This window comes from Poecilia latipinna, unplaced genomic scaffold (assembly GCF_001443285.1).
Source record: "Poecilia latipinna isolate Pla-1442-1.1 unplaced genomic scaffold, P_latipinna-1.0 Scaffold2659, whole genome shotgun sequence".
Classification (NCBI taxonomy): Eukaryota; Metazoa; Chordata; class Actinopteri; order Cyprinodontiformes; family Poeciliidae; genus Poecilia; species Poecilia latipinna.
The window spans coordinates 8,266-21,737 of record NW_015115275.1 but is presented as its reverse complement, the minus strand read 5'-3'; the positions used below and the strand labels follow the sequence as shown (position 1 = coordinate 21,737).

Below are 13,472 nucleotides of genomic sequence, written 5' to 3'. Positions count from 1 at the left end.
ACTCCACATATTCACAAGGGACCACAGCTGCACCACAAATAGCTGGAAACTGCTAATTGACCTGAAGGGTTACAGCTGCTGAGGTTTCAGTTTTCATTTATAATATTTAGATTATCTTGATCTTACTAAAATTGCAAAAATAAAAAGGCTTTTTATAATCCCACATAGCAATATTAACATTTTTGGTGATTTTTTGGTTTCTAGAACTTTTATCTATTTTAATCTGTAGAAAACCAAAAGACATGGAAGATATTTAGTAAACAAGCATTCTCCTTTTGTTAAAGACAGGAAGTTAAGTTAATTGCTTTTTTTTATATCAACAAGCATAAGATTTATAGGCATACTTCTAATTTTTGGACTTAAATTAAATGACAGTTGAATCTAAAAGTAATTAAAGTGGAAAATGAAAACATTAACAATAAAAGTGTCCGTTCAGCACTCTTTAGCTTAGTGTTCCTGCAGAAAAGGAGGGGGGGAGAAATCTCAATGGTTGAACAATCTATTCAAGTGTTATCATTTCAGCATAATCACCGATCCCAAAGTGAGAACTTAATGATTAAAAATTCAGCAATTAACTGCTGATTGGGACAAAGCGTGGCACTCTGAGGCACTTTTTCTCGGAATAGCTCATTTGTTTCCGAGAGCCTCTCTTGGATGTCATAGAAGAACCAGAGGGAGTAAAAGAGAGACTGTGCTTCGGAGAAAGCTGACAACAGAAGATTTTTTTTTCTTTTGGGCTGTTTTAACAAATCATAATGGTGTGTTTTTGATTAATAATTTAGGAAGCCTTGGGGAATACTCACCAGCGAAAAAGTGGACCAGATCTGCCCAAATCCATGAAGTCATTCAGAAATTCTAGTCTCTTTGATAAATGTCCATGTTTTTCCTCCAGTGGTGATTAGAGCGACACACACGTCTCAGCGATCACTGGGGAGTTATGTAACCAAAAAAATGTTTATTTTGGCTTTTCCTTCAAAAGGAAATGAATCCAACAGGCTGCCAAGCCGAGCTTTTTTTTTTTTAAACACTTGACTTAAAGAGATTACAAATTCCCAGATCATTTTCCAAACAGTTTATCAGTCCCAATTAATTTCCATAACTTTTCCCTGTGCACATGTACACACTGTTGGATTGCTTCCTCATTCACATCCGAGGATTACAGGGTCTAATGGGGCCTCTGGATTTTGCAGGACTGTTCCCAAAACTCTGACGAAGACCAAGATGACAACAGAGGTGAAAGGTCGGCAGGTGTTCGGGGTTCCTCTGCTTGTCAGTGTCCAGCAGACAGGAGAACCACTTCCTCCCTGCATCCTCAGAGCACTGGTCTACCTGAGGACTGAGTGTTTGGACCAGGTAAACGCCAAAGACCAGTTTAGGTCAACAGTTAACAGTTTCATCAAAGCTTTGAGTAATATTGTTTTAGCAAAACATCTTCAATTATTTTCCCATTGCTTTGTCAGAACAAAGAATGGAGAACTGGGTCAAATCCAGTGGTGGGCACTGCTAACCTCAAAGCACAAATTATAAAACTCAGTTTGGCTGAAGCAACACAACAACACAAATAGCTGATGCGAAAGCAATTCAATTCAAATTATGTCTAATGAAAGACTACAACCCTTAAGCATCAGTTTAACTTTGACATAATATACACATTTCGTAATTTCTAGATATTGTATTTATGTGTATAACTTGTTCTCTGCTGTCTGTTTTTTTTTTTGTTCCTGTACGTTTCTTGAAATAATCAACTAATTTAGTAATAGGTTAATTACCTCAAAAAAGGCCAAATACTAAAGGAACAGTAATTAAGTAAATACAAAATATTTACATTTTGCATTTAAGATAAAACAAAAACCTTTGTCTGTAAATATGTTTCACCCAAAAGTCAAGTGACCTAGATTCAGCTTCACCTGGTTCAAATTCTGCAAAAAAAAAAAATAAAAAATAAATAAAAAATAAAAATGTTCCAATTAAATACATTTTGCTTTCCAATTATTAATTGATTAATCCAAAAAATTATCAGCAGATTAGCTCTACTATGTATTGACTGCGTCATTTAGAAAGGGCTGAACTTATAAGTATTGTTAGAAGTATTTTTTTAGCTGTAGAAGCATACTTTGATCAAGCCTTCACTAAAGGAAATGCTGTTATTGCTTTTAAGACCATGAAATGTTTATTTTCTTATCTTTAAAAAGGGAATTAGATTTATTTGCATATTGTAATTTATAATGTATAAAAAAGGGTTACATGACAACTGTGCTAAGTTTGCAAAACAGCCAAGTAATTAACACTTTAGAATTTATTCGGAAGAATTAATTTAGGGGAAGCTAAATGTGTTCAAAGTTATCAAAAGCACAAAATGAAAAATCAGTGCATTAATGGAAGTGTGCAAATTAAATCAGTAACATTCTTGTTGTTTTCTGAATGTTTTGTTTCTGTCAGTTGGGTCTTTTCCGGAAGCCTGGGGTGAAGTCTCGTATCCAGTACCTGCGTGAAATGATTGAGTTGGATCCAGACAGATTTTCGTTCGAGGGTCAGTCAGCCTTCGACGTTGCCGACATGGTGAAGCAGTACTTCAGAGACCTACCTGAACCCATATTCACCAGCAAACTCTGTGAAACCTTCCTCCACATTTACCAATGTGAGCAAAAATGTTTTTAACTTGACTTTTTTTATTATTTTGGATCTTTTTTGCATGAGAACCAAATGTTTTACTTATCTAGGTCGCAAGAGAATAAAGTCCAGTTTTTGAAAAACAAGTGTTTTCTGCTGTGAAACAGGATTCCACTAAAAAGGTGATGCTGAGTAGCGAACAACTTGCTTTATAACAGCAGGCTTCTATAACAAGTTTGCTCTTACATTTGCTTTAATCTGCTAAATCTAAAAAAATATGTTAGAAATGTCTCGAGTAAAGTCATTGTCAGAATAAGGCGTCCATCAACAGCACTGTGCAGCCTAAGGTGGCAGTTTTGGTCCAATATCCATCAGAGAATGATGCCCGTATCGGAATACATCGAAACTAGATTGGATCTTATGTTTTGCCTTACATCCAGTAGAAAACAACTTTCCAGAAAGGTTTTGTTGAACCAGCTTGCTTTTTCTTTGAAAACTATGAAGTTGTAGCACATGTAATAGGTTTATGAAGATGGAGACTATTTACTTTTAATTTGAGTAAAATTATTATGCAACTATTTTAGTTTATCTTTTAATTGCAACACTTCTAGTTAATTGTTCTTTAATTTCATAGTAAATAGGATATTTTATCCAGTGATCTTTAATGAAAAGCACTTTGGTACAACCAAATCTGCTTATTTTAAAATGTATTAACTATTGAAGTGTTTTCCCAAATCCTGCTCTTGATAGACCAAATTTGTTTCTACTTTTATCAATAAAGCCCAAAAAATCTTGAGGACTCAATGATTTGCTTTTAAAAAGCAAACAGTCTGATTAGATAAAGAGGACAAAGGTTTGGCTGCATATGCCTTTCCTGCAAAAATCTATTAACTATTTGGTTATTAAATTTGCATGCCTAGTTTATTTTTAGATTAAAACATATTAAAATATGATATATGGTTATATATATATATGTGACAAACAAATTAAACCAAGTAACTTTGTACATGTACAAATCGAAGCTGTTTTACTTCCAGACTTTCCGAAGGACCACCAGCTGGTTGCGGCTCAGGCGGCCATATTGCTCCTTCCTGATGAGAACAGGGAGGCTCTGCGGACGCTACTGTTCTTCCTGCGAGACGTCGCAGCCTGTGTGGATGAGAATCAGATGACCCCCACCAATGTGGCCGTCTGCCTGGCGCCGTCTCTCTTCCACCTCAACACCATAAAGAGGGAGTGCAACGCAGCCAGGTGAGCAAAGACCACAGCTGCAGGGTTTAAAGAACAGAACACCGAACACCAGGTGTTTAACCTGGGTTACAGCACAGACTTTTTATTTTTTTTTTATATTGCTAACTTACTTCTGTGGCATCGGATTTTCCTTTAATTATGTAGTTTCACGAGAAACTAAATTCAGCAGGCAGATTGTGTTACCTGGTCCGACATTAGCAGCATCTCCATAACTTATCCTTCCACCTCTCTTAACAGAGAACATCTGGTTACATTTCAAAATAAGAGCATCAACATAAATGTTTTAATAGCTAATGGTAGAGATGTTTACAAGTAAGTAGGGCTAAATGTTCATATTTTGCCATTACATTAAAAACTAAATCGCTTTCGTTACTGAAATGATGTGAAACTGACATAAGTAAATAAAAACTATGATGGAGCATTAGGGACATACGAAGAAAACAAAAAAAATAAACACAATTACGAGAATAGTAATTATATTACCAACAACTCAAATATTGTAATATTGTAATGTAATATTATGACTTATTCTAGTAATTTTTATGACTTTATTCTCATAATTTTATTTTTCTAAAATTTTTTCTTAGTATGGCCCTAATATAATAATTTAAAGATTTTAAAAATCTAATTCATACTAATTCATAAAATAATGTTATTTAGATAACATTAGATTATTTAGAATGTTATGTAGATAATGAAATTGTACTCTTAACAATTTTTTTTTAAACTTCTTAACAGTCACCGAAAGGGATTTTTGTAAATTTCTGAAATATTTCTGATGCTGGAACTAGCCAATCAGTGCTTACTCTTTAGAAATTCCCACTTTGAGTCTGCAGAGAGCCCCCTTTTGGGTGTGGGAGAGCTGATCCACATTGTCCTGTTACAAAAGTTCTGACAGTTAGTAGCTCTGCTGTTTGCTGTTGCTTCAGGTTTGTCTTAAAATTAAACAGAAGATGAGAGAAACTCAAGAGTTTTTTCAGGTCAACAAAATGTTCATTTTACACCTTAAGTTCATTATTATCCATCTGTGATATGAATCTGAAACAAATGTTAAATTACAAATCGGTGAGATACTAATCAGTTAATTCTATCCAAAAGAAAGAGTATTTTTGTTCTTTAGACCTAACATCCTGTTTGGATCTTTGATTTTTCACTGTTTAAAGTGCTTATCTTCACCTTTAGCTCTTATTAGTGACATAAACCAGATTCTTTTTTCTGCTTCTGTTGCATCAGAAGGAGGTTCTGTTTCCGAGTGGCTCCACTCCCATGAACAGTATCAAATCTGGACCAGATCCAGCTCTAACACTGACCTCAGTGCTTCAAATACAAAGTTGTTGGCTCAGTTCACACTGAGAGAGAAAATTATATAACCTTCACAAATTTCCATCTGGCCTCAATTTTACCCCCTGATATGAGAGGAAATATGTGCCAGTCATCGTCTTGGAGCTAAAATGGGAATGATAGAAAACAGAGAGCGCTAACAATGGGGGAAATGCAGATATTCAGTTAGACTTACTGGACTCAACATAGTGGTGAGTAGGTTAGCAGCTTCCTCGTGTTCAAATATTGATGTCTGTTTCGATTTCCTTGAAAACAAACTCTAAAATAGCGTTTCTCAATGGGGGCGTTCAGAGGATGGCATGTTTTTGTTGTTGTAAAATGGAATCAAAGCTTCCAGGTCAGTGCAGTATTTAGCTGCAATGATGAGAAACCAATGGTTTAATAGCATTATAAATAAAACCATTACTGTACTGAGATTGAACAGTCCGTTTCATTCCATAAGTGCCTCCTGGATCTAATTAGCATCATACCTAAATTTACTTCCATTTGAAATGCGATGTTCAAATGAATAATTTCTAATTAATTAATTATCTGATTTACAGAAAAAACAAGTAATTTTGTACAAGTCGTTATAAATTAAAGCATTAAAGAGTTAAATTTAAGACCCTTTTATGCCTTAAAGGGTTAAGGCAATAAAGGAGCTGTTGAGTATCCTTTATTAGTTTCAACAGCTTCAGGGTCGAGTTGGTTCATTTCTTCGTTAATAAAATTAGTGCTTTTAAACTTGAACATTAAAAATATATTGCAATCTAATGTGTTCTTTTGAAATTAAAAGGCTTGTTAAATTTTCTTTCTGTACTTTTTATGTAATACTTTGAATTGCATAAGCACTGCAGAAAAAATATAACAAACAGAATTTGCTTCCCTTACCACCTTCATCCTTCTCCTCATATCTGACTTCCTCTTCACCCTTTAATCACCTCCTGTTCCAGCTCTTTGTTTTCCTTCCTGGTTTTTCAACTCCACCTCTTCCTCTCTTTTCATTTTGTGCATTTCTAATTTAACCAGCAGCTGCCTGTAGTTTAGATACTGTTTGTCATGATGAAACTCTGATAAACCAACAAAAACTAAACAGAAATTTCTTCATATAAACAAGATTTAACATGAACATTTTCCAAAGTACAAATTTAAATCTTGGTTCTGGTTGAAATGCTGAGGTTCACTTCATACACATTTCTCACAGTAAAATTTGAGCACTTTCCAAGCATTTTCAATGTAAGTTTTCAAACTTTGATCCAGAACCACATTGAACTGAGGTTCTGTATTGTTGCTGTAGATCGGGTCACAGGAAGTACAGTCTGGGTCGACCGGACCAGCGTGACCTCAGTGAGAACCTCGCTGCCACTCAGGGACTATCCGTCATGATTACAGAGGCACACAGACTTTTCCAGGTACTCCTCAGCCGCAACAAGATAAATTAAATTTCAATTTGATTTTACAACAGAAATGTTTCTGAATAAACTAAATGCATTCTGCAGCTTCCAGAGTTTTGGCCTGGACAGAGTTTAATAGAGGATTGGTCTGAAGGAGGCGATGAAGATCTGGAGGAGAGAAGAAACTGTCTGCAGCAGAGAACACAGCAGCTGCTGAGTGATGCTCAGGAGAAGAGCGGAGGCTGGGAGAACCATCTGGCCCCGCAGGACGTGGAGCTGGCCTACAAGAAGGTGAACAGACAGGAGAAGGCTATAACAATACAAGGACAAAGGCTCCTCCAGACTAGTGGCAGCAGCAATTACCAAGCACATTGTGAAACTTCGAGTCGACAGCATTCTCCTAAGGAGAGAGAGTTGGAAATAATTTTTTCTTAATTTTTTTCCAAATATGCTTTCACATATTTGTTAAAACTGTCATCATGTCATGAGAGTAATATGCGATGGATAATCTGTAAAAAGATCAACCTTTTTTAGAGTTTCTCTACTGATATAACTGATTAACGATTAATCAGTTAGTAAATTGGTTGACAATTATTTGAATAATCCATTAAGTTAAGATTAATCCAATTAATCGTTTCATCCCTGAAGCATTTAAAGCGTCTTTCAGAACACTTGAAAGACGTACAAAGACGATCAAAACAACATAAACCAACAAACAAAAAGAAACGCATAAATCAAATATTATGGAGAATATTCAAATTTGAAAAATGAGTTTTGAGACAGTTTAAGGTCATGTTTTAAATCCCTGAAGTGTCGATTGTATTTTAAAGAGAGAGGCCCAATTTCATGACCATGTGGCGTTAAATTACAAAGTCACATTCCTTTTAAGTCATATTTAATATATGTGCCTGAAAAATGTATGATACTGCTCCTTTAATAATGTTGTCAACTGATTTATGGTCAGTAAATAAATAAATAAATAAATAAATAAATAAATAAATATATATATATATATATATATATATATATATATATATATATATATATATATATATGTGTGTGTGTATATGAAAGGGTGAAAGTAGGCGGGATACGGTCGGGTACCCCTAAAAGATTTAGTACCTGCAAGAGAGGGGAGCGGCTGTCTGCTGTAAAAAAATCAAAAAATAAATGGGTTCACTGTGCAGCCGTGACTGATTAGTTTTTCAAGAACAATCTAAAACACGACTTAATCAGTTAATAAATAGCTTTGTCCCCATTTCATATTGAAAATTAACTAATCAACCACCGCTGTGTTCAGGGGAGCGCTTATTACTAATCGCAAAGTGAATATCAATCCTGAAAACCTAATAACGTAACGGACTGAATGTTATGTTTTTAACGTAATCTCTGCTCGGCTTGAGGAGCTCGGCTCATGGTGGTTGTCATGGCAACGGGTGTGCTTAAATGACAAAGAGAGACAGAGAGTAAAAAGGCAGGAGTGGTTTTCAGTTGATCACCTGTTCAGGTTATTTTAACTTTGTTTACCTTTGTTGTGGTGCATCACAGCCGCTGTAGTTTCTGAACATTCAATAAACGTCAAAACTGGACTAATTATTTTGTTCGTTTGTGACTATACGTCATTCACAACAAACACGGTAAATATGTTTCATTAAGTACAAACAAATGGCTTCTTCTTCTGCTTGCCTCTTATTTAGTGGAAATATTGATGAGACTTAATTTTCAACCTTTATAGCTCCACTGTTAAAAATGAGGCTCTAACATTCACAAATGACATTGAAATAAAATCCAGTTCAACATCTGGTTTGAGGTGATTCCTCTGGAACGTGTTGGAGGAAAAATATCCCAACTTCAGAAGATGAGCTTTAACTTAACAGAGCTCTGTGGTTCCCCCTATCAGTATGAGAGTCAGGATGAGGAGGCGCCATGTTAGGAAGACGAAGTGGAAGCTGCAGGATCTTCAGAACAAACAGGTCACGATGCTAGGCTACTGATAATCCCTCTGTCTGAACACAGGATCAATATAACCAGTTTAAAAGCTAAAATGAATGGTTATATGCCAGACATGGAAAACTGGGATGACTCCATGCCATGATGTTCAGAATTTAGGTCTCATGGCATCTCAAGGTGTCAACATTGCTGCCAGTGAAATATTACTCCATTTTGTAGCAAGACCTACCCAGCTGTTATCGCTTTGCAAAAATTTTATCTTAAACCGATACGGGACGCGTTTTGCTCAGTATTCTACAAATGTGTATGTTTAATATTAAAGAAGTGGTCTGTTGACACGGTGTTGGTGTTGCGATGATATTGTGCCCAACTGCTTTCTGGGTAACACACACTAACCGACACGCTTTCCCCTTACCCTGCTTTACATATAGGGACGGGTCCCTTATTTTAATTTCTGAAAAGTGGCAACCCTAATAAATATAAAGTGATAACTGTTGACATGGCGATGACTGCTGCTATGTTGGTCCTCAGATGAGTGACGGCTGCCCGCTGTGGACATGGCGAGGCTGCGTGGAAGTGGCCGCTCCGCAGAAGGAGCTGCTGCACCGGCTGCTGAGGGAGCAGCCGCTGTGGGAGGCAAATCTGCGGCGGGCTGCCGTCGTCCGCGCTCTTTCCAAGGACTCCGAGGTGTACCGCTACACGCTGCAGGGCCGGGGCCACGCACTGGGCTCGCAGCACCCGCAGGAGGCCCTGCTGCTCAGGTAATGAGGCAAACCGGCTCTGCGGAGCAGCTAGGACGGACGAGTCACCGCAGCCTCGAAGCGTCGGTTTGAGTGAAATGAAACAGAGCGTTTTTCGTTCATAGGGTTGATGAAAGTTTAAACACAGCCTGGAGTCAGAGGAGACATGAAAGCGTTTGTAGTCGGACAACATCGCTGAACGCCGCTTCCTGTTCCCCGTCTTCATGACAGATTACATAAACTTTAAATTACTCCACCAGAAGAAAATGGAAAATCACAACAGTCGTTTGAGCAAATCTCATTAGAAGAAAAAAACAAACACCCCAAAAAAACAAACACCTAACGTTTCATTGCAGGCCGTTTTAACACAAGATTGGCTTCACCACGCTGACATTCCAGATATATGAAACTGGTTTATGACTAGTTAGTTAAGATATTTCTAATTATAGTTTAACTAGTGTAAATGATGTCAGACTTTATGGCAGGCCATTTTAACATAAAAATTGGTTTTGTCTGACAATCTGTAAGAGGTAGTATTACAGTCAGTTATGAAATTTTTTAAAAAGTCCTAAAATAGTCACAATAATATAAGAATAAGGTCATAATATGACCTCATTCATAATGACTATCCTCGTAATTTTATTTAAGTTTTTCTTAGTGTTGCCGTGAAATACTGAAATGTCAATGACGAATAAAAAACAATTGTAATTTTTTTTTGAGAATTTACCTTTTCAAGTGTGTTTGTCAGAAAAAAATAAATGTGAAGTTCTTTGCAGATTTCCAAAGCAGTCTTCAAGTTCACAATGTCTTGTGTAAAATAAAAAATAACACAGATCTTCATCTTTGACACTTAAAATTTAAATGATCCCCTCATTTTCATTTTGGTATTGATACAACTATCCATTAACAAACTTAATAAAAGCTTTATCTTCATTCGATTAGTACATCTTACAGTTAATTAATTTTGAACAACTTGTCACACTGATGTCATTTGATTGGATTGATAAAATCATATTTAAACAACTTATCTTGAAAGCTCTCTTCATGTGAACTACGGTTGGACGACACGACTGATAGACTTACCACAATATACTTATATCACATTATACATATATAGTGATATATACCAGTTATTGATAATTATTGAATACATTTGTTTTAAATATGTAAAATACTGCTAAATTGGTGCTGTGACCTTTCCTATTTTATCTACAGTTTTCTCTCCACTCTTTTTTATTTTTAAGCAGTTATGAGGCAAACCTTAAACTGCTGCTGCACAAGTTGCTCAACAAGTTATTGCTAGGTAACCAAAGAGTTAGTGTTAGAATTAGTTGATGCCACCAACCTTACTTAGCTCTCAGTGAGATGTTGAGCAGCTAAATCTTTTCCTCAGTCGACATATAGATAAATATGTAGGCAGAGACGTCTGTGGGAGTATTGTGACAACTCCCGTAAACTCTAGATTGATCTTATGTCTTTGAACATTCTGAATCATATTCTTCTTCTGATCAGAACCTGGCAAGCAGATTCGTCCTGTGGGCCTGTGTACCTGTCCTCCATGTCGACTGAGGTCCCTGAGGTCCAAGCAGACGGAGTCAGGGTCCAGGTCCACTGCTGCCTTTACCTGCTGGAGCCCACAGGGGCCATCAGGACCCGACTGACTCACCTCTGTCGCACTGACACCAGGTAACTGCAGGCAGTCACTGGAGGCCAGTTGTAATGGTGGGAAAATAGTTGTTGGATTTTATGTGACACAAATGACATAAAATTTGTTATCATGACAGGCCTGAATATGTTATTGTGATGTATTATAGTCTGCAACAAATGTTGCAACTTCGGTTCCCAATTGAACTGAAAAAAAAAGGAATCTAGCTTCCCATAATGGATCTCCCAGATCATGTTGGGGCTTTTTTTGGAAAAAAATTTTTTTTGCTATGTTTCTGAGCACTAGAACCATAGAATGTCTGTGTTGTTGCTGTGAAAGACTCCAGAGGGAATCCACTTCCTAACTCGTCTTTTGTTTCAGGGGACGGTCTCCGGACTGGCACAGGAAGGTCAGCGGACACCTCCTGGTTTCGGGTTTGTTGGCGATCAGAGACTCCTTCAGAACCGACTACAAGGAAACTAAAATATGAGTCTGTCGCATTTTCCTCTTCTAGTGAAGAAGAGGAACTGGAGGCATCCAAGTGCCTCCAGTTTCAGGACACAGAGTAACAACATTCCCCTGAAATGTTTTGGAGGTTGCTGAAACCACTTCCTGGAGGCAAAGGAAGAAGCAGGGGAAATACCTCAGCTGTCTGGACAAAGACAGGAAATGAGGACAAATAACAGCAGGAAACAGACATTTAGTCCCCCAGATGTTTGGCTTCAGGGGAATTGAACCAACAACCACAACAAACAGCAGAGCTAAGAGACTCAAAAGAAAGAAAAGTGACAGTGTTGATCACCAGTGAAGAAGAAAACCTCAGTGTTTGGTGTTCCTAAATTTTGTTTGTGAGTAATGCTGGGATGGAGAAGAGAAGTAAAAGAATCACTCTGTGACGTACTGGAGCGTCTGCGCTGGTGATTCAGGACTAAAACAAAGATCCTGCACCGGGTTTCCCTCCTGGACCTCAACACTCAGCTAAGGCTACGATCACATAGCAGGTGATGCAACCCAGATCCAACGTTTTCACCCAAAAAATCTGATTTGTGCAATTTCCATAACTATATCAGACACATATCTGATTGTTTTTTGATCTGCAGTCTGAACGATCATGAGTCACAATCCTGCATGTCACAATGGTTGAAAACTAAAATGATAAACTTATAGCAAATCACAATCCTAGTCAGACCACTCCAGCCTCTGATGTCACATCCGGACAGACAAGGGTTAGTCTATAAATTTACTAAAATGTACAGATTTTTTTGAAATGGTACATTTCTGAAAGAACACTTAGAGCAGTAATTAAGCCAAAACTGATCAAAAATGCATTTGGCATTTAAGATAAAGAAGAGCAACTTTTATCTGTAAATATGTTTTACCCAGAACTCAAATGGCCTAGCTGTAGCTTCACCTTGCTTAAATTCTGTATAAAATAACTTCTGTAAAGCACATTTTGTTATCCAGTTATTACCGGGTTATAGTCAACAGATCAGATCACTGTGATCTGATCATTGCTTATAGTTTTTGTGTAATCAAAACAGTTTTTTTTAATTGACTACAGAAAAAAATCTAATGATCTTGTGACAATACTGTTGGCTCCCATTGCTGAATAAACTTTAAAATCAATAAATGATTTATTATTACTTCCTGAGTCATTTTGTGAATGTAAATTGTTCACATAGAAGTCTGACTGACATTGTAAAAAATCTAAATTAAGCATCAAGCCCTGCTGTGTGAACACAGCCTTAGTGTAAAAACTGGTTGTTTGGACCAAATGTGTTATGGTGTCTGGGAGTCGATGTATTGATTATAGATTTTTATGTACAGGCAAAGCTAAATGTCTCCAAACATTCTGTTGCTCTCTGTGAAAGACGGACAGTTTCTTTCTACTTGCCAAGCTGTGCCTGAAGCATTTTACTCTATCTCTGATTATTTAACTTAAATCCAGATGTTTTTGTTTAAACCTCCAGGAAAATAAGAGGTCTAACTTTATCAGTGCCAAACCGCTAATTAAAATGTTTATTTCTCTTTAAGACCTGCATCTTGTTTTGGGTTTTTTTTCTCTCCCCTCTGAGACCTGATGTGGTGCCAAACAGATTACTGACGGTAATTTCAGAGGAAGCTGGAGGAAAACAGCAGGAGGAGTGAAGACGAGCTGCCATGCTGCGTCGCTGAAGAGAAGGAGATTAATACGTCTGGCAGAGTGCAGACTTCCTTACGTTGCTCCTGCTCTACATCCACTTCTGTTGTTTACATAAAACATATTTACATTTTTCATTTATCTGCAAGAGAAACCATAATCGCTTAGAGTGAGATGCCAGGGAAGAAACCGGTGAAAAGGTCCTGGTGGTGGTGACTGCTCCAAACAGTAAGGAGGGGAGATAATTTATGCTAATTCCAGTAAAAGAGTGCGGGTGTTTAATTTCTGAGATGCGCTGCTGCATCTGGAGTTAAGAACCATGAGAACTGAGGCTGAACTAAGAGGTGAAGCATCGGCTGCAGGAGACTGAAGAACAGCAGAAACAAGTTTTTGTTTCAGAACATTTTGAATACTTTAAACCA

The 13,472-nt window shown here is 37.1% G+C and overlaps 1 protein-coding gene across 2 annotated transcripts in view; it reads left to right on the top strand.

The window, feature by feature from the left end:
- The window catches only part of LOC106938654 (rho GTPase-activating protein 7), a 49,866-nt gene extending 36,918 nt beyond the window's left edge, over positions 1-12,948 (top strand). The window contains exons 10-18 of one of the 2 annotated variants that reach the window (XM_015020781.1): positions 1,191-1,353; positions 2,440-2,638; positions 3,648-3,861; positions 6,479-6,593; positions 6,681-6,866; positions 9,057-9,286; positions 10,778-10,951; positions 11,292-11,344; positions 11,425-12,948. In XM_015020781.1, coding sequence (XP_014876267.1) covers positions 1,191-1,353; positions 2,440-2,638; positions 3,648-3,861; positions 6,479-6,593; positions 6,681-6,866; positions 9,057-9,286; positions 10,778-10,951; positions 11,292-11,344; positions 11,425-11,513 — 1,423 coding nt within the window. In that variant the 3' untranslated portion in view covers positions 11,514-12,948. The remainder of the gene's footprint in view (positions 1-1,190; positions 1,354-2,439; positions 2,639-3,647; positions 3,862-6,478; positions 6,594-6,680; positions 6,867-9,056; positions 9,287-10,777; positions 10,952-11,291; positions 11,345-11,424) is intronic. The other variant, XM_015020782.1, reaches the window with a different exon arrangement.
- Positions 12,949-13,472: the final 524 nt, after the last annotated feature.